Source organism: Podarcis pityusensis (genome assembly GCF_964106645.2).
Source record: "Podarcis pityusensis genome assembly, chromosome: 4".
Taxonomy (NCBI): Eukaryota; Metazoa; Chordata; class Lepidosauria; order Squamata; family Lacertidae; genus Podarcis; species Podarcis pityusensis.
This window is the reverse complement of record NC_138027.1, coordinates 52,528,022-52,549,991: the sequence shown is the minus strand read 5'-3', so window position 1 is coordinate 52,549,991 and position 21,970 is coordinate 52,528,022. Positions and strand designations below refer to the sequence as shown.

Genomic DNA, 21,970 nt, shown 5'->3' with positions numbered 1-21,970 from the left:
AAAGCGCGCTCTGACACCTGTGTGCTGGCAACATGGTTTAAAGGCAGCATAGTTAGAGATACTCTTCTCAGCAGCATCCCCTCAGGACTTTGAAGAATTTGGTCCTAAATCTGTGACAGTTTAGGTTTCAAATTGCTTGGAACCAGAAGTTCCCATGTACAAAGAAGCCCAGTATTCCCTAGAGAATATCAGCTATGCAAACTTTTGAATGAGTTCCCGAGCATCTTAACTGCTACTTTGATCCTGCAAATTCCTATTCCAGTATCTAAGCAAGTTTCACCAACAATTACACTATTCAGTTCTAAAAATGGCTTAAAAACAACCGTCTCCCATTGCTTCATGTGTGCAGGTACATTTTATTTGTTTAATAAGTCACCTAGACTTGTTAGGAAAGAAATTTTATCCCTCCAGGTGGCATTTAAAACATCCGTAATGTTATTACAGTAAGTCCACACTTTTACACAACGAAGGGAATAAAAATAGTCGTGAGATTTTGATAAGAAAAACTGGCAATGTATTGGTATGTGGATTGCTTCACTAAGGCACTGTACTCTGTGGAGACATTAATAGCTCACGGAGTTCTGCTTTTCAGATTTCACACAGCTAAGTCTTGCCTCTACATATCATGCACAACAGGCAGAGCTAAAATCTCATAGTCATTTACGGAGGAACTCAAACTGTTTGTTCTGATTACAATATCTGCATTTTGTTTTTGTGGAATATTAAACATTTTGGCAAAGAAGGGGCTGGAGAAAGGATGACAGGAATGTGCTTGTGGAAACACTAGATTGGGAATCTGGTGTTCTATGGAGGGTCAGATGTGCAGGATGCTGAAGTCCCGTCTCCTGAGACACACAACAAATGCCTCTTTGGTCTCCAGTCCTGCAATATTTGTTCTCCATAACAATCATGAGGCTTTGAAATTTGTTTAAAAAGGGCACACTGGCATTGTCATGAAGTCAATGTCGCATGACATTTAGTGTGCAAGGTAGACCATACTGAATACATCAGAGACCTGGTTCACATACATAGGCAAAACTGCTCCCATATCCTTAAGTTAAATTCCTAAACTAAAGTTGTCAGAAGCTATTGCTGCTAACTTCGGTGAATGGCAAAGCAGAGGATTCTATGCAGGAGTCTCTAGCAACAGTGCTTCAGGAGAAGTGCACAAGATCAGCAAGCCTCAACAGGAGCTCATTTAGGGTGAAACATCAGATTTGCATTGACCTCAGGGATGGCAGTTCTACTTCAGTTTCTGGATAGACCACTCAGGTTCTGTCTTGTAGATCTGTATCTGCAGGGGCTGTTGAAAAGCTTTCTGAGAATATTGCCAAAGAGTTATTTATTAGCCACATACACACCCTTCACATGCTCCATCATTTGACAAAGGAGAGTATCAAAAAAGGACACTTCCAATTGGTTCGGCCCTTTGGTCCTTTTCAAGCTGTCTTGCATCACCCATTATGCCACTGCAGCTCTTTTAAACTGCTCTTTGGCAGGCTCAGGCTCCATTGCCTCTCACTTGTCAAGGGACAAGTGGGAACTTGAATGGTTGTTCTCCCCTTTCCCTATTGGCCAGATCAAAACAGATGTACAGGCAGCTCATTCAAAATATCTCTTGAGGGGCCATGCTAGGATCAGTGAAAGTCTTGTTTATTTGCAAATAACAAGAGTTCAACAGAGGAAGTGAGGCATCAGATCAAGGTCTGCATTTTAAAATGAGCTTAAAAAATATATTTGCAAATGTTTGTATGTTTTATGCCAGGCATAAAGCAGCTGGCTGGGTGCTTTGGCAGATGTTTATCTTCCTAAACAGGGCCCCTCTGATTTATAGCAGTACTTCAGGGTTGTAAAAGGAAATTACAGGCTGGGAGCAAAAGGTCACACTGACCATACAAATTACATAATACAATCAAGCTGCAAAAACACTAATTAAGAGTTGGTAAATAGTGAAATTTATTGTTTAACAGAAAATTAATCCCATGTGCCTCCCATTAGACTTGAGCCACATCTTCCTAAGGTTAAAGGGCAAGAGCTAATAGAAACAGCAGCTGGCTTGAAAGGGGGGTGTAAATTTAAGGGGTTGCTTTTGGAAACTGTTTTTACTAAGTTCTTTTTACTTTGAAAAGGCCTTTCCTTCTAAAAATCTATCTATGTTAATGTATGAAATATATTGGCTTAAATGTAATTATGCAAAGGATTTAGAAAGTAAGAAATGTTAGATTCTTATTTTATTGATGGTGTGTGAGAAGGTGAACCCAAGATCTCTGTTTAAGATAAAAATTAAAACCATTAGCCATCTGTTTTGGAGTGAATAGGGCAATAGGGCAAAGATGATCTGATAATTAAGGTGCCTTGTCGAGGCAAATGTAAGATATATGGCTACTTGTCTGCCATTTATGGATAGAAGGAAATATAGCTCTTTGTCTCCCATAAAAGGTAATAGGAAATGGGTGTATCTTTTATGATTGGTTCTAGCAAACAGCCAATAGGAATTTCAACCAGGCTCATTGGACAGAGGCAGCCAAAGGAGGAGCAAGGGGGCTGGGCTGAGGAAATATAAGTGCTGGCCATCAGGGCTGGAGTGGGTAGAGCTTTGGTATCCATATACCACTGTGTCTCTCATTTATTTGTCTGACAAATAAATTATTATTTTAATTTCTCTATTGCTGCGTTGAATATTTCATTCCAGCTAAGCGTTAACCACAAGCAGGGTGCTACAGAAGGAGAAAGATTGTACAGTGATAATTTGCGCATGCTATTTTCCTATTTCCCACGCAAAGTTAAAAAACCTAATGAAACAGCATCAACAGAGTTAAACAGCATTGCTTCAGTGTCAGTAGATTTTTAAACAATGTTTTGCATTGTAAGGCACTCAGAAACGGGGATGTTATCAGAGACCTGCTTTTCATTTTACATTTTGTACTCAGATAGAAAGAAAAATGTATACACCCATGACAGTGAAGGTAGTCACTTTTCTTCATGGAATACCTGGAGGTGGAGCCTGTTCTTTCCCCTGTCCTCCCATCTCCTTTGTATTTTGCCAAGAATAGTGGTATTCCTGGCCCTCTCTCAATGTTCCTGGCCCTCTCTCAATTGACTTGAAGCTTCTGTGCTTTATACTCATGTAGTCCAACCTGAGTGAAGTGAAGAGCTGGCCAGGGAGAGCCAAGGCTCATACATTTGACCAGACAACCCAAAGAGAATCTTAATGCCAGGCAAGTAAAACAAAACACTACACTACACACAGTAGCATCCCACCAGGGTGGGACAGTTCTGCAGTCATAAATGCAGACCTGGGTAATAATGGCAATCTCTTTCCGTAGAGCTGGCATCAAATATTGCTATGATCAAGGTCAACACCCCAGCAAGGGGCCCACAGCCAGCCCTCCTGACCCTGCTGCTGAATCTCCTTGCTGTTACCTGCCCATTCACCTGCACAGTCCAAGCAAGCAAGCAAGCAAGCAGTGAGAAGAGCAAGGGCCGGAAGTCCCCCCCCTTCCCCCCCTCTTAGGATGGGGAGTTGGTACCAATTGGGCAAGTGGATGACTACTTGTGAGGATAAAGGAGGGCATGGTGGGGGAGTGGGGGTGGACACTGAAGAACATCCTATACAGAAACTGGCACCGAGCCTCAGTATCTGCAATACTTATTCTGCATGAAAGAAAGTCTTTCAAAGGCAGGAAATACACCCAAGACCAGTTACTGCTTTGGCAGACCCATAGAATGCATTGAGGATGAGGCAATTCTCATGTTCCATCCATATGTGGAGAGAGCAAAGTGTAGAGGGGCTCTTTAAAGGGCTGCAGCCTACCTATTTTCAGCCAGCAACGAATGGCCCAGCAAGCAGTACACCTAGGGCAGGTGAGGGTCACGGTGAGGCAAGGGAGGGCTTTGCCACAAAACTATCAGGAACTGGAACCACCTTTCACCTTCCCACAATGCTCAGAGGGAGCAGGACATCAGGTGAAGGAGGTACACACTTCATTGGCAAGGTGAGCATGTGCACTCAGCCATCTGTAAGCATGACTGTGAGGATGAGAAAGGAAAATGACAGACAACTTGCCATTTCTTGGGCTACAGTCCTAATCATTTTTCACTTGAAAGTAAATCCCAATAAAAAGAACAAACATTACTTCTAAATAAAGTAAGTTTAAAACCTTCTAAATCAGGGTTTTGGAGCATTTTTTTTTTACATCAGGATACTCTGGGACCCTTTGAAGTGATCTTAGTCTTGCAAAGAAAAGAAAATGTCGAATCCAGGGTACTAATTAAAGGCTTTATGTTCTAAAAACAGAGTTATGAGTGACAAATAACATGCATTCTTTATCCACACAGTTTAACTTTGCCCCTCTGAAAAGGACTGCCTCAATACTGTGTACACTGCAGTAAATAAACAGTACCTGCTATATATAAGGACAACCACTTAGTGACAGATTACTTTTACAGAAAGCAAGTATTCACAGCCTTTTATTTTGAGGGCCTGAAGATGAACGTGGCTAGGTACAGAAAATTACGTAAGTGCCCTCAATCTGTGGTGGGTAGTTTGTTTTTGTAATATGCACACTCTATTTACCATCTATTTTTTATGACAGGCCAATCTACTTCAGATCAAAATAGACTGAAGAGTGAGATAGACTGTTAGCCATACTCCTAAAAGTCTCATCCATCAAGCCCTTACCTTTTCCCCCTCAATAATTGTGCCAACTACCATTGAAATATTCATGGCAATTTCAGAAGACAGCCATTTCAGCAAGGAAGGATGAGACCAGTAATAAAACTTTCCCCTCCTTCCTTGTTCTCCGAGGACATACAGATGGTGATCTGTTAAGCCATAGCTGCTTTTCAACTCATTGCAGGGAAACTGCAACCTCAAAGAAAGCTTGTCTGGCTACATGGTAAGATAAATTTTATTACCCCTTTCCACAGTGCCTCACATTTGTGATACTGAATGAATTAAATACAGTGTGAGGGATTCAACTAGGTTTTACTCAGAGTAGACCTATTGAAATTAATGGCCCTAAATTAGTCATTTCAGAGAGTCTGCTCTAAGTAAAACTTAGTTGAATGCCACCCAGTGGGCTCTCTCTGCTCAGTAATGGGGTCTTTGCTGTTGAGAACAATTTACTAGACAGGATAAGACCCAAATTGACAGTACAAAAGTGTCATTTGATCTGAAACCCTCAGTATCTACCACTATTCTGCATTCTCTAGAGTAGGAGTTCACTAACATTTTGTGCCTATGGGCACATTTGGAAATCTGACAAACTCATTGGCTCCACAAAATACCCATTTCACAGAAGATAAACAGCTGATGTTCAGAAATTGCCAATGTCTAATCACCTATATATACCCCACAGCAAATAAAACAGAGAAAAAATAAACAACCCCTACCCTAACAACAACAGAAGCCAACTTAAATAAAAAAAATGGGAGGGACAGGTGTCTTAATGGGCACCAAGGCAGCTGTTTGAGGCTGTCATGGTGTCCCAGGGCATCATGCTCTACGGTTTAGCATAAAAAAATTGCACAGCAAATCAGTAGTCTTTGCCTACATTATGGTTTCTCATATTATTTTATGAACTTACTCCTCCCCCTTTTTAAATTTTGCATTGGTTAATTTTTCTGATATTCCCCATGCTCCTCTGTCCTTCTGTTAGCGAGCCAGCCAAGAATAGCACACAATGCTAACGCTTTATCTTCATCTTCTTTTCTGTTTTCGCTGTGGATTGTAAACATTACTCAAATTCTTGCAGTGTGGGTTGTCAATGCACATTCTCACAGTGGCAACAGGACGGGCAGCATTGCCACACAGGGGAAAGCACTCCTATACAATAGTCTTCTTTTCAAATATAGGCATTTTGCCAGTAGCTGGCATTGTCTTAACCCTTTGTGATGTGGAGATAGATGTTCACTTTGAAAGTCTAGCTTTCAATGGCAATCATCAGAATGTGCAGTTCTCAAATATCTGTTGCTGAGCAGTAGTGCAGACAACAAAAGTTGTAGTTTTTTTTAGTTCAGAAAAATCCACATGCGGCCATAATCCAAAAAGCAGTGTGTGTGCACACCAGAACTGTGCTTGATTCCTTTCGCTACAGCAACTTTGACTAACAAGTGAAGCTGCTGTTCAGTCCTTTCTCACTTTGGCAGTGGGAACTGCTGTGGTGAAAAATATAAAACATGTTGCATTAGCATCTCTTTTGCGGGGTTTGCAGCTGTGTAGTATATAATTTCTCTATAGGTTCCAAATTTTTGAACAACACATGTAACATGCCATGTGGATTACTTCAGCATTGCCTTTGAACACACTCATGTCCAAAGTCAAGTGTCTCTATATCTGGTGTAATTGTTCTGAACCAAAGATAACATTGAATTACACTACAGTTGAACCTGAGCCAAGAACGCAGTCTTTTGTTCACCTTAGAACATTTAACAGTCGCTTTCCCCATAATATGATGTTAATACCTCTCCTAAGTAGGCGTGGAAGAAGGAAGAATCAACAGGACTGAATAGGCAAAATACAATTGGTATGCCTGCCTAGATAAAATTCAATACAGAAAATATTTATTTAAATTATGCAAACTGTTATCTGTCATTGCATTCTTTCAAACCCAGCCAAGGTTTAAGGCTTGGCATGTGGAACATGCCACCTTTTGTCTTGGTAGAACAGAACGGCAAATTTCAAAGGAACAGCCTAGTATCTCTAGGACACTACATGATGGGATTATCACCTCTGTGCACTGGCCTTTGTTTAAATAGCCTTCCTCATTCTATAGACTCATTATTTCCATCCCCTGCTTCCTGGCATCTTCAACAGTCCTTTTCCATTTGGAATCAGAATGTCCTAAGCTACTGCATGCTGTCCCTCTCTTTACTTTTGTCCCTTTCCTTGCAGGATGATCTTCATACCACACTGATTTAGAAGAATGAAAAAAGTAACCCATATTGCCCAAGTTGGCCAAGGCTAGGAGACCTTTTCCAATAAGTTTCCTGGTGTGTGCAGGTGTACCATAGCCAAGGACATGCATCCGGCAACAACCAGCCAGGAAGAAGGTATTTTCTGTGGTGGTACCCACACTCTGGAATAGCCTTTCCCAACCCCCTCACCCTGAAACCAAGCATGTGCTGAATCTGCAGTTGAGGTACATGCTGAAAACCAACTTATTCACCTTGGTGTTTGGTGGCTCATAATGCCAGTGATTTTAAGCTTTTGGTTTAAATTTATTATATATATTTTAAAAATATATTGTATTTGCATTTTGCACACTACTTGGATGTGTGTTACAGAACAGGCAGTATATACTGTATGTGTGTTTAAGTGTCATTTAAGAAGTGGCACTGAACTAAGCCAAACCTGTATCTATTAAATACTTATAACTCAGTAGTTAAAAGGTCAGTTCTTCAGGTATACCTGCAAGGATATATTGCAGATCTTAAGGAAAATTATTTACAGGCTGAATCTTTTTTAGGTGGATATTATCCCATACTAGATTTCTGGAACATATGGCTCAATGATAGTGCTTTGCACCGCAATTCCTGCAGCACAAGAAAAGGCTTTTGCCCCAAAGCACGGATAAGTACTATCAGTCAGACCAGACACTGTACTGTGCTTCATGGACCAGTAATCTGACTCAACATTAGACCACTTCATATGCTTATGCATTACTTTGGCTAGAGGAATGCCACTGAAAATAGCTTCCCATGATGAGCTACCCAGATGCCAATTGTAATGTATGGAAGATCTTTCAGCATAGATGGCTACTATTATATTGTGAAAGTCTCCAAGCTAACATTTCAGGTTCCCAGAGGCCACAGGCAGTATCATGGAGATGCATAATGTGATGACAGCCGCCTGCACAGTATAGGGTTTCTCATTTTTCCAATCTTAGGTTCAGTTTTCTACTTTCCCACAGTTTGCAATTTTTTAGCAAAGAAGCCCATGTGAAAATTATTCAGCATTTCAGCGTGTGTTTCTCCTAATATGCATATTTTTAATATGCAGTTATGCCTAATACATACTTTTATGCAAAACAATTTCCCCTAATATAATACATTTTGCATGTTGTTTCCACTAATATATACATTTTATGACACCTTACTTTAGCATATGTGTTTTCTGCACACATTTCTTGGCTCAGAAATCGCACTGCAAAATTTGGATAAGTACAAGTTTCAGATGATAGCTGTGTTTCAGTTTGCATATTGTTTCAGAAAGAGTGAATTAGGTTCATCTTTAAATGTGAACTGAATTGCATTTCTCTGCCATTTCTCTGCCTCTGCACAGGAACGTAATATGTGTCCCTCTTGCCAGAGTGGTGTCCGCTGCAGTTAGCAGAGGAATGTATTCCCAAGAAACAAAAGGAAGTCCTATTGAAATGAATGGGAGTCACAGAGCAGCAGTTGAAGTGCTTGAGATGACCAGTGGCATGGGATCAAAGAGAAAAACACCCAGTTCAATAAACAAACTGCATTTACAGAGCAATCCAATGCATGTTAACTCAAACGTAAGTCCCACTCATTTCAGTTCAGTGTGCACAATATTGCAGCCTTAGCAAACTACTAAGAATCAAGCATTTGCTCAAGGTTCTACCATTTCATTCTTCTTTCAAAAACGTGTAAGCACATCAAATCAGTTATTACAACAAATGGGAAACAAAATTTCAAAGGAGATCTGTACACTATATTGTAATTCCTGGCACATATGGGATGCATTATTATAATAGCAACAAATAATGAAGATGTATGGATTACATATGGATCTTTGTTTCTTTGGAATTCAAATATAGTGAATAATAGTACTTCTCATTTTTCGCATGCATATGATGTCAGCCCTTTTCTGATCTGAATCCAGCTTTCTTTCTCCAGTTGTTTTTTTTAAAGAAATATCTGAATTGTTATATACGTGGATTTTCAAAAAAGTGCAAACTGCAAGAACAATGATCCTCTTATAAGACACATGTACATTTTTTGCAAACTGGGTGGAACATAATAGTAAGAATATGAATGCACAACTAGCAGGGATGTAGTTTATGTAGGTTCTGCAAGTAAAGATGCTATGTAACTTCATAGATCACATTTTCATTCATGGAGATCAGTCTCTATAGAAAAACTGCCAAAACAATGGCAGAATATGACCCATGCATCACAGGTACAGAGGTGGGCAGCTGCTGTATGTCATAAACTGCCTAACAACCATATACATCCCTTCAAACATTACAAGAGACACTTTCCCCTAAACACATATCCTTGGAAATAGAGCCTAGAAATTTCAGCAGAACTTCCTAAGTATGTGTATGTGGAAAGGAAGAAAAAACTGGCCTTAATTGTGCTTAACCTGAAAGTAAAACCGATTTAAATCTTCAGGTATTACTTCTAATCAATGTTTTAGGATCAGAATGCAAAATATACTCTAAGTAACAATGATTTCAATTACACTACTGTTTTCAAGTAAGATCTACAGTTTGCAACCTTGGAGACAGAAAGAAAGCGATAAACTTATTGTATCAACTTCTGCTGTTTAAAAATGTGTTCAGTCTTCTGAACACACCAGCAACAACCTGTACAGTATTAAATAGTCTTGTTTAACACATCCTTTGCAAATGGTGATGTAAATGGTATCTGTTCCTTAGGCCTCTGAAAAGTGGATGTTTTGTCTTTAATACATGAACCACATTCAGCTCAGGCTAACAGTTGAACTTCACATGTTTCAAAAGTGAGCAAAAGTAATTAAATCTGCAATCATTTCATCCAGCTGTCACAGCAGGCAAATAATTTTTTGTAGAGTGGTGATGGTAAGTGTTGGGGTGGGGAGTCCAGTACCAAGTCTGCTGAGATACAGTACTGATGCTAAAACCACATAGAGTGGAAAAATCAATGACCCAGGAAAGTATGCCACTTGATAATCTTAATTTGAAAGCTCAAGATCTGTGCAGAGAAGAAAGGACTTAAGCAAGGTTTTTCCCCCCAACTCTATGTGCACCATTAATCTCTCATTACTGGAACCTGTTACAGATAACTGTTCCACAATTGATTAACTCTTTGAATTTCTCAAACTGTAATTTTTATTTATTTTTTCCAAGTACAGGTTCATTGCATCCCCTAAGGATTTTGCTGTCAGATGAAGTTTTACAGTTTTTCTTGACCAAAAAATGTGTGCATGCACACACACACATGTCCTCCGCTTTCCCCCCTCCAAGTACATATATTTTTTCATATTTAAATCATTTTATTTTAAACATTAATGGTGTTCTCTAGAAATATGTATTTATTTTCCCTATAAGTCAACAGTTACTGCAGGATGAAAACTCTGGACCCCCTCCCCCAACTGAGAGTATGTGAACAGACATTTACATAATTTAGGAACAAGTATTTGATTTTCAAAATCATTAAGCTGCTGTTCGTGTGTGTGTGTGTGTGTGAGAGAGAGAGAGAGAGAGAGAGAGAGAGAGATCAATGACACTTGGTATCACTAACTGCACTCATTGTTAGAGACTGTCTCTTTAAAAGGATTTGCTTTCACAAACTCAGCCGAGCTTATGAAAATCTACCCTCTGCTGCTGAAAAAGGAAGAGAAAGTTTGAGGCAGGTCAGAAACTTTAGATGCTAAATATTTATAATACTATAATGCTGTTTGTAATTCTTTAAGAGGCAAAGAGTATTTGACTTCTAACTCTGCTTGGTTAAAACTAAGGATTACATTTATATATTTTTTTAAAAATCTTATAAGCGAAAGACTTGTATGCCTATTTGGGGCATAACTTATCTCTCTTATAACGAAGGTTAATTCCTGCTGAACAGATCAATGCTTCAATAATTGTACGCACCATTTTTTATCCGGAAGGACAGCATATACAGGAGGAGCTTGCGGCAAGGCCTACAGTGTTTACCAGCTCATAGCAGTCAGCGGAAGACTTTCCCATGAAATCCAATCACAAAATAGTTGGTGCAGTAAGTATCCCATTTCAAAATGTAGTCTAGATGCTGATTTGACTTTGATAATGCAATCTGTATTTTTCTGAGCATGCTATTAGGGTGGCCACATGTCCTACTTCACAGAGGACAGTCCTCTGTTTAAGGGCTGCCATGTCCAAGTCTGAGTTAAAGGGAGGGACAGCAGGGGCTTGAAGCAGACTGAGTGACCTAGTCACAGTCTTCCTCAAAGTGGTAAGGTCTATTTCTTTTTCAATTATAGCAACTGGCTTGTATCCAATACAGTGCTAAGTAACCACCCTGTCAGTGCCAGGATTTCCACTTGCAACAGGACTTCCCTCCCTCCTTCTCCCGCTCACCCCCCCCCCCCCCAAGTACATAGAGAAATTTTCATATTCAAATCATTTTATTTTAAACATAAACAGTGTTCTCTATAAATATGTATCTATTTTCCCTATAAGTCAACAGTTATTGCAGGGTGAAAACTCTGAATTCCACCCCCTAACTGAGAATGTGTGAACAAGCATGTACATAGTTTAGGAACAAGTATTTGATTTCCATAATCATTAAGCTGCTGTTCACAATATTTTTACTTCAGAATAGCCCCGCTGATGTAGGGGAGTCTCTATACATTATAATAAGTAGCCTGAGAGTGCCCTCAGGCAATCCTAACTTCAAGTTATGCCCCTTTGCAGTGTGAGAGGCCACTGGAGAGAGGCAGAAATGAACCTTAGCCAGAATCCTATATTCATTCAGTGGTTGATCCTACCAATTATGATGGCATACCCTGCTATTTTTATAGGAAAAGAGGTGCCAGAACTCACCATGAACACCTTCCTTGTTCTCTTATAATGGCAATGGCATCCACGTGAAAGGTGCCGGAACTGATGAAAAAAGCCCCGATGGCATAGCATTATGCCCACAAAAAATGCCTCACATACCCACCATTTCCCCCCTCCAGTCACAACAATAAAGCAATTGCAGGTACTGGATGAGCTCCAAGCATCCAGGCTGGCCTTTGATTTGCCTTAATAGTAAGGTTTCTCTGCTCAGGCTGGGACTTTGCCTGGGCTACTACAATCTTCACTGACTCAGACTTACCCTCTTAATTCTGACCAACTTCCTAGATCCCACTTATAGGCTTCCTTCAGCTCCATGTGTCTGTGTGCACATGTACATGCTCTGTGCAACATTAAAATTGCATGTGTATGAAATCATTGGCACCCCAGCAGGACTTGAACTCTTTTTCTGGGGAGTCTCTGTATTCTACGCACATTCCTCCTGGCAATTCAGGCCATAGATTGTGCAGTTGTCTACTCCTTGGAGCATGCTTCTGCACTTTGTTTATACTTGATAAGGTGAGGATGTGGTTGCTGCATTCTGGTGGGTGCCCTTGCACATGGATAACATGAGGATGTCATCAGTAGTTGGTTGTGGAGTTGCTAAGGTTACTATGGGGGTATTACATAGTAAGGTTACTATGGTCAATGTTGCTACATTAAGCGTTTGTTGCTCAAGTTATTGTTGTGGTGTTGACTCTGCTGCTAGTTTGGCATAGGCTCAGGACAATGTTATGTCAATGTTAGTCCTAGTTTAGTGGCTACTCAGCATACTGGGACCATAGGACTGCCCTGCTGGAACAGTAAGTTCCACTAATTTAAACAGAGATTGTTTCCAAGAACTATAACCTTAGGCACTTCAAAACCAGAGTCCTATTGGAAAGAAAGAAAGAAAGAAAGAAAACTTGGCACATTGTTTATGAGTATTTACTCTAGTACATCCATGTGCAGTGCCAAATAAAATACCCTGCAATGCATGCCAGCATAGCATCATAGTTTATGATCATATCCTGGTGTTGGAATATTGGATCATATCCAATATTCTCTATCCTGGAATTATATGCAAGTAATATGCGGGTGGCGCTGTGGTCTAAACCACTGAGCCTAGGACTTGCCGATAGGAAGGTTGGCAGTTCGAATCCCCACAACAGGGTAAGCTCTCATTGTTCTGTCCCAGCTCTTGCCAACCTAGCAGTTCAAAAGCACGCCAAAAATGCAAGTAGATAAATAGGTGGGATAAATCTGGCGGGAAGGTAAATGGCGTTTCCGTGCGTTGCTCTGGTTTCGCCAGAAGCGGCTTAATCATGCTGGCCACATGACCCGGAAAAACTGTCTGTGGACAAAAGTCGGCTCCCTCGGCCAGTAAAGCGAGATGAGCGTCGCAACCCCAGAGTCATCCGCGACTGGACTTAACTGTCAGGGGTCCTTGTCCTTTACCTTTTTAAAGACTTACAACCCAGTCTTACATGTATTGCATGTATAGAGGTTGTAGCTCAAGGAAATGATGATAACCTTTCTTTCAATGCAACGGATCATTTCACATTCAAATTTGCACTGGTCCATCATTAGACCTTATGTTACTGGCTCAAGTACTTCTGCAGCTTTTACAGAGCTCAGTACAAAAGAACTACATGTAATATTTGCCATGTAGCAGTAGCCTTGTGCAGTTTATTTTTAACAAATAGCCCAGGGTGAAGGCTGAGCTGGATTGGGGCCATGGCATTGTGGTAGGGGAGCTGGCTTTAACCCTGACATGATAGGAATCAGCCTCCATCTTTGCTTGCTATTTGCAATGGGAGGAAAGTTCCTATTGACAATTTTGTTAAACAAAAAGCAGCTACACAAAGCCAAATTATGTGGCACGGATCACATCTAGTTTGGCCCTTAATTTAGGCTTAAATCCCATTGAAATCAAGCTAGTTGCAATTAACTTTGATCCCATTCATTTCAGGGTTTGCCAGATTGCCAATGCGGGCCATAAATATAATTCTGGCAACCAGCTAGGAAACTCCGATCATAGGAGTAATTTTTTAAAAAGCTGCCTACAGCATAGCAAGGCAGAGACTAAATCTTGAAAAGTGGCACTAGGCTGTCTCTTATGCTTTCTCTTTTATAATTTATTTAAGGTACTTATTAATCACCAAAGCCTTGTAGTGCTGTAATGTTACTTTCAGGGGGGAGGGGAAGAATAAGAACCATGTTCTTATTGTCCATTTCTTGTGCAGATCTAGCAGTCTTGATTAAGATGTGTTCCTTTTCAAGGCTACAGGGTTAATACATGGATCTTTTTTAATGCTTGTGTGTGGGTGAGGAAAATATTTGAATTCCCATTGACTCATATTTGCCCTTTGGATTCATAGTGGAGGTCTGAGTTTTGGTACACTTAAGCCGTGCTAATGGTTTCTCTAGAAGCCTGTTTTGGTGTAATAGTAATAATAATATTATTTGTCAGCAAGTCCCACCAAAACAGTACTGAATGCCTTATTCCTCTGCTGTGTTTTAAGTATTCCAGTTGCTGTGAAACCCCAACCCCAGTTTAAACACCTTAACCTTTCACTGATCAACACAGTAGTCCTACACACACTTACTTAGGTGTTAGTCTCATTTAACTCAATGTGACTGACCTCTGAGCAAACCATGTATAGTATTGAGTACTGTATCTATTTATCCACAATACAGGTAACTCAGTTAAACATAGAATCATAAGAGTCATAAAATTGTAGAGTTGAAAGCAACTCAGAGGAACATACATATATCATTGTATCTAAATTGGGGCAATAATGTCAGTATAACAATTCTATCATATGCTTAGAACAATGCTATTCACAATTTCAAAGTTTTATAATTCATAGAGCACATATACAAGATCATCAGTATGATGCTATTTCAGTCTAAATTAATTCAAAATAATTTCTGCCTTGTTTCATGTTTAGGTTTCTTAAGTTGGCTAGAGTTTTCATTCTGCACACAACAGCAAGTACTAAAATGGCATTCTTTGGTTCTGTGCTGGTGTGTTTGTTGGTTTTTAAAGCTTTCTGACTACTTTAGTTCTGAAGAGTTTTCAGCAGCAAATAATTCATACACCATGATCTTGTCTATATGTGCCTCTGGTCTGGGTTCCTGCAGATTATATCTTCCAGGACATTTACTTATGAATGTAGCTTTCTTAAGCATGCATGGCAAATCTTTCAAAGCACATCCTCTACCCTTGATGAGCCATTCTAGTCTAGCCATGAACCTGCACCCACTTACAGTGATACTATTCTAGGATGCAGCCTTCCTTCCTGGCCTTGAGCTACCTAAAGCCTCGCAAACACACGCCTAAGCAAGCAGCTGCACACCATGTATCTGGTCACTTCTTCAGGGTCACATGTATTCATTCACTGCATCCCATCCCTATGGGCCCCAACTCAGCTGTCAAAATGATGTAGGCAGCAATATTTGACAATATGGGGGTTTTCTATACCACAGCAGCTAAGCATTCCAGAGAGTTCATCTTCATTCACAGCATGCAGTCTACCAATGAAGCACATCCAGTACTCCCTTTTATAAAATGAAATGGATCTTGGTTCAGGTTCACTGGGAACCCACCTACACTTCCAGTTCCATAGGTGTTGGTTGTGGGGATTAAATGGTGGGCAGAACATTGCTTTGCCTATGGTAAGAGACATTGGATTCTCCAAGTAATGAGTATAGCAACCCTAGCTAATGTACAGCACCTGGCAGCTTTGGGAATGGACTTCAAAAGCATTATCAGTTCAAGATCTCTAATGAAGTTGGTTTTTCTTGGAAATGTTTTGTGTTCACCTGGCAAAACCCCTTCTCTCTCTCTCTCTCTCTCTCTCTCTCTCCTGAAAGAGATTGCAAAAAACTAAATAAGCTGAGCATGGGTTTAAGCATTAAGCAAAACATATCAATACTTTTGTATTAGAATTTATCTATCTTCCCTCCCCCCCCCCCAGTAGAGCCTTATGTAGTTGCACCATGGAGCAAAGTTTTCTACTGAATTCTGCGCAGGAGGAATCAGGTACCTGTTGAATTTCCTGCCTTAGGTGAAGAAAAAGGAAAACCACCGTCCCTACCGTGTGCCTATATGCCAGCCCGTTTCAGAGGGAGGCTCCCCTCCCTGGTCCTGCCCGCCTGGTGGCCGCCCTGCCTGGCGATGCTGCTGAGATGGGGCTGGCCCGTCGCCCACCCGGCGCAGAGGTTGTTGCCCTTACCTGAGAAGTCCGCCAGCGCCGCGATCTCTTTGGTCCAGACCAGGAGCAGGCAGGAGAGGAGGCTGAGCGGCAGCCTGAGCTCTACCTGGCGCCGGCTTGGATGCTGCCCAGCAGCCTCCAGTTCACTCATGGCGCGGAGGGAGGCGGGGGGTCCCTGCAGCCCAAGCCGGTCACATGACGGCTCCGGCCCCCAGCCGAGAAAGAGAGACAGACAGAGAGAAAGAAAGAAAGAGTGCGCGTCCCTGTCCTTCCTGGGAATGGGGACGCCGCCGCCGCCGCCTCAGCCAGTGAAGGAAAGGGCAAGGCTCCTGACAGGGAAAGGGAAAAAGTCCCCGCGCAGCTTCTTTCCCTGAAGAGGAAGTCCCGCTCAGCGAGCACTGACTGGCCCCCGGCTGGAAAAGTGAAGTGCGTGTGAGGCGCTGAGTGTGTGTGTGTGTCTGTGTGTGTGTGTGAGAGAGAGAGAGAGAGCGAGAGAGCGAGCGAGCGCAGGGGTGGCAGCGAAAGGGAAGAGCCGCCGCTGGCACTGGCGTCGAAAAGCCAACGCCAGCCAGCCAGCCAGTCAGTCGTTGGGTGCCGACCACGCAGCACCTCCCAGCCCTCGTCCCGATTAGTATACATCACCTGCTCCCTCTCAGCCTCATTCCTGTCTGCGCTCTCTCTCTCTCACGGCTTTACCATTCCCGCCCCTCAACTTTTTCCCCTTTCCCCAAAAGTTTGCAAGATTAGCACGGAAGGCATTTAGCACAGCAGCGAATAAATAAAAGGAAAACGCCACAGCCATTCTGAGGACGGCGGCTGCTGCTTTGAAAGCGAAGGCCAGGATCTGGTAACTTTCAGGCAGAAGACGTCGCCAATTAAAGCCTTCTGCGTCGAACGTCTGGGGAGGTCATGGTTTTGGTGCGCACGTGTGAATGTTATTATAATTATTATTTTGTTCTTAACTGGTTTAGATTTATCAGCCTGGATAGCTCAGTAGGTTACCTTGACGGATTTGTTTAGGAAGGGCCTTCCTACTAAGGGATGGGCGTAACTCCACTTGGAACTCACGGAGGCTTGTTTCTGAGGAGACATGTACCAGCATTGTGCACCAGCAAGCAGGCGGAAATGGAACTAGAGCTGCAATCCTTTTCCGACCATCCAACCTTTGCTTGCTCAATATTAACACAAATGAAATTGATACTGTCTGGTTTTTTCTTTCTAAGGCAACAGTCAGAAAAACAAGAGGAACCTGAGAATGTAGATTATAGTAGATTATTGATAAATTTACAGCCAGGCTCACCATGACTGTAATAGTACTTCAAGTTATAGAGGTCGATCACTACCTTTTTAAGATTGCTGATATGCCTTCAACTCTCTTAAACATCTCAGTCTCTTCCTTTGCCTGATAAATTTCTGTTTGTCTGAATCCAATTACAGAAGTTTCTCACCAGTGAGACCATTTTAAAGTACTTAATTCCCTGCACTTTGACACCAAGTAAATCTTCCCCCCAAAAGGTTTAACGACTCAGCTGCCATTTCTGGCTCTGTTTCTATGGAAATGAATGTCATGGCTAGTTGAAACAAAGCAAGTAGTTTAAAATAATCACTATATGGTGGTTATTTAAAACAAGGCACCCCATGTTTGCAGACTCAGTCTCCGTTTCTATGGAAATGGGAATAAACAAAGCATTCCAAGACAATTTTTCATATATATATATATATATATATATATATTTCAGAACTATTAACAAAAGTCCCACAAATTCTATTTTTCGTATACATTACTGTATAAAATTAAAATTTCAAAAATTGCAGTGATTCTGATCTTCATGCCCTTGCATCTTTCCATGAGGAAAAACAGATTTCCCTTTAGTTAAAGCTTTGAATTAATAATGAAGGATAGGGGATTGTTCATTCTAGTTCTAAACGTTAATTAATAGCACAATCCTTGGCATGTCTACTGTAAAGGACTGCAGCCTAGCTCAACTCTAGGATGGTTTTATTTAACTTTTTTCTTTGTGGCTGATTAGCTGCTCTCCCTGTGCAAGGGTCAGAGGGGGCAGGGTTTCTGTTGAGGCAGGTGATTAGCTGTGGGAGGAGCTTATCAGAGCTTGCAGGGCAGCAGCCTAGCGGTGCGCACAGTTTGATCCATCTTTTAGATTTAGGGGAGCTAGTCTCAAACGTTTGTTGGGGGAGACCTAGGGTTTTTTGGGGGGGGAGTTATTTGTCCTGTCTTCATGCTTTTTATGATGGAGGACTGCTGTAGCCACCCCCAACGACACGTTCTCAAGATGGAGGGGGAGGGAACAGCTGCAGTCGCCTGTGGTTCCTGCGCAATGTTTGCCATCTTGCCAAAGGTTGCAGGCAGCTTTACCTGCAGCAATTGCATGTTGATTGCCCTCTTAGAAGACAAAGTCCAGCAACTGGAGGAACGTGTAGCTACGCTCCAAAGAATTAGAGAGCTGGAGCTCTTCTTGGAAGCAACAGAGCACACCGTCTCCACCAAGGAGGAGACAGGGGACTCCCCTGAGAAGGAGGCTAGTTCACCAACACAGGAGCCAGATATATGGAGAAACGTGACTCAAAGAAGTAGGAGGCCCAGGGTTCACTCTGATTGTTTAGAAATACACAATCGCTTTGAGGTCCTCTCCCCTAGCATGGAAGACGAAGAGCAGACTCCATTTGTGGATCTCTCCCTCATTACAGTTGATCAGGTATATGAAGACGAGCAGCAAAGTCAGTCCTCAGGGAATGTGCAGGCGACCTTGCAACGGACAGCTCACGGAAGAACCCCGACCAAACCTAAGAGGAGGCGTGTAGTGGTGATAGGGGATTCCCTACTGAGGGGAACAGAAGCAGTGATCTGTGGGCCTGACAAGATGTCTCGGGAAGTGTGCTGTCTCCCCGGGGCTAAGATCCAAGATGTAACTGAACGACTGCAAAGAATCATAAAACCCACTGACAAATACCCCTTCCTCTTGGTTCATGTGGGAACCAATGACACTGCAAGCAATAGCCTCCAGAAGATCAAAAGAGACTACGAGGCTCTGGGCAGGAAATTGAAGCAATTAAATGCACAAATTTTCATCTCATCTGTCCTCCCAGTAGAACGACGTGGCCCAGGGAGAGAGGGAAAAATAGTGGAAGTGAACAGCTGGCTTCGCAAATGGTGTAAACAGGAACGGTTTGGATTCTTAGATCACGGACTGCAGTTTCTTGAAGATGGACTTCTGGCAAGCGATGGGCTGCACCTCACAACGGTTGGGAGGAATGTTTTTGCCAAAAATCTCAGAAACCTCATCAGGAGGGCTTTAAACTGACTAATGTGGGGGAGGGAGACAGTGCTCCTGAAGGTAGGAGTCTATCAATTGATGAAGATGATCATCCAAATGTCATAGACCAAATGGAGCAAACAGCACACAGACCTAGTGGTGGGAGGAAAAAATCCTTAAATAAGAGACACGGGGGGGGGTGATTAATGGACTTCAATTTCTGTACACTAATGCGCAAAGCATGGGAAATAAACAAGATGAGCTTGAGCTCTTGGTACAGCAAACTAAATATGACATAATAGGCATCACTGAAACCCGGTGGGATAAGTCCCACGATTGGAATGTAATAATGGAGGGATACAATCTATTTCAGAGAAACAGACCAGACAAGAAAGGAGGAGGAGTGGCGTTATATGTCAGGGATGTGTATACCTGTGAAGAGATCCAAGATTTAGAACCTCAAAGCCAAAGTGAGAGCATTTGGGTCAAAATTAAGGGAGAGAAGAATAACAGTGACCTCATTGTGGGAGTTTACTATAGATCCCCAAGCCAAACGGAGGACATAGATGATGCCTTCCTGGAACAGATGGCCAAGCATGCAAAAGGAAGGGAGATAGTAGTAATGGGGGACTTCAATTACCCGGATATTTGTTGGATGTCAAACTCAGCCAAGAGCATAAGGTCAAACAGATTCCTCACTGGCCTTGCAGACAACTTCATTGTCCAGAAAGTGGGAGAAGCAACAAGAGGAACAGCCATTTTAGATCTGGTCCTAACCAATGTTGATGACCTGGTTAGTGGGGTAGAAGTGGAAGGATCATTAGGCGCGAGTGATCATGCTCTTCTGACGTTTACTATACAGCGGAAAGGAGCAGCCAAGCATACTAGGACTCAATTTCTTGACTTTAAGAAAGCCGACTTCATAAAACTTAGGGAAGTGCTGGGTGAGATCCCATGGACAGTAATACTAAAAGGAAAGGGAGTTCATGATGGCTGGGAGTTTGTTAAGAGGGAGATAGTAAAAGCACAACTTCAGGCAATATCAATGAGACGGAAACATGGAAGGTGCCTAAAGAAGCCAGGGTAGCTATCTAAAGAACTTTTAACTGAGTTAAGATTTAAAAAGGATGTGTACAAAAAATGGAAAAGGGGGGAAACCACCAAAGAGGAATTCAAACAAATAGCCAGCACGTGTAGACACAAAGTCAGAAAAGCTAAAGCACAGAATGAACTCAGGCTTGCTAGAGAGGTTAAAAGCAACAAAAAAGGCTTTTATGAGTATGTTCGTAGCAAAAGGAAGAACAAAGAAACAGTGGGGTCACTCAGAGGAGAAGATGGTGAAATGCAAACAGGGGACACAGAAAGGGCTGAACTCCTCAATGCCTTCTTTGCCTCAGTCTTCTCCGATAAAGAAAACAATGCCCGACCTGAAGAATTTGGAGCAAATGATTCAGCAGAGGAAACACAGCCCAGAATAACTAAGGAGATAGTACAAGAATACTTGGCTAGTCTAGATGTATTCAAGTCTCCAGGGCCAGATGAACTGCATCCAAGAGTATTAAAAGAACTGGCAGATGTGATCTCAGAACCACTGGCAGTCATCTTTGAGAATTCCTGGAGAACAGGTGAAGTCCCGGCAGACTGGAGGAGGGCAAATGTTGTCCCTATTTTCAAAAAGGGGAAAAGAGAGGACCCAAATAATTACCGCCCAGTCAGTCTGACATCAATACCAGGGAAGATTCTGGAGCAGATCATTAAGCAAACAGTCTGTGAGCACCTAGAAAGGAATGCTGTGATCACCAATAGTCAGCATGGATTTCTGAAAAATAAGTCATGTCAGACTAACCTGATCTCGTTTTTTGACAGAATTACAAGCCTGGTAGATGAAGGGAACGCAGTGGATGTAGCCTACCTTGATTTCAGCAAGGCATTTGACAAGGTGCCCCATGATATTCTTGTAAAGAAGCTGGTAAAATGCGGTCTTGACTATGCTACCACGCAGTGGATTTGTAACTGGCTGACTGACCGAACCCAAAGGGTGCTCATCAATGGTTCCTCTTCATCCTGGAGAAGAGTGACTAGTGGGGTGCCACAGGGTTCTAACTTGGGCCTGGTCTTATTCAACATCTTTATCAACGACTTGGATGATGGACTCAAGGGCATCCTGATCAAATTTGCAGATGACACCAAACTGGGAGGGGTGGCTAACACCCCAGAGGACAGGATCCCACTTCAAAATGACCTTGACAGATTAGAGAACTGGGCAAAAACAAACAAGATGAATTTTAACAGGGAGAAATGTAAAGTATTGCACTTGGGCAAAAAAAATGAGAGGCACAAATACAAGATGGGTGACACCTGGCTTCAGAGCAGTACATGTGAAAAGGATCTAGGAGTCTTGGTTGACCACAAACTTGACATGAGCCAACAGTGTGACACGGCAGCTAAAAAAGCCAATGCAATTCTGGGCTGCATCAATAGGAGTATAGCATCTAGATCAAGGGAAGTAATAGTGCCACTGTATTCTGCTCTGGTCAGACCTCACCTGGAGTACTGTGTCCAGTTCTGGGCACCACAGTTCAAGAAGGACACTGACAAACTGGAACGTGTCCAGAGGAGGGCAACCAAAATGGCCAAAGGCCTGGAAACGATGCCTTATGAGGAACGGCTAAGGGAGCTGGGCATGTTTAGCCTGGAGAAGAGGAGGTTAAGGGGTGATATGATAGCCATG

General features: G+C 42.1%; 1 protein-coding gene across 4 annotated transcripts in view; it reads right to left on the bottom strand.

Moving 5' to 3' along the window:
- EVA1C (eva-1 homolog C) overlaps positions 1–16,709 on the bottom strand; it is a 46,357-nt gene extending 29,648 nt beyond the window's left edge. Inside the window, exon 1 of one of the 4 annotated variants that reach the window (XM_081003546.1) lies at positions 16,610–16,709. Coding sequence is in view for 2 of the 4 variants with exons in the window: in XM_081003544.1 (XP_080859670.1) it covers positions 15,989–16,118 (130 nt within the window). In the remaining 2 variants the exon portion in view is untranslated. Of the gene's footprint in view, positions 1–10,823; positions 10,884–15,487; positions 15,722–15,988; positions 16,348–16,609 lie in introns of those variants that run through there. The other 3 variants (XM_081003544.1, XM_081003547.1, XM_081003545.1) reach the window with 3 other exon arrangements.
- Between the last annotated feature and the right edge of the window lie 5,261 nt (positions 16,710–21,970).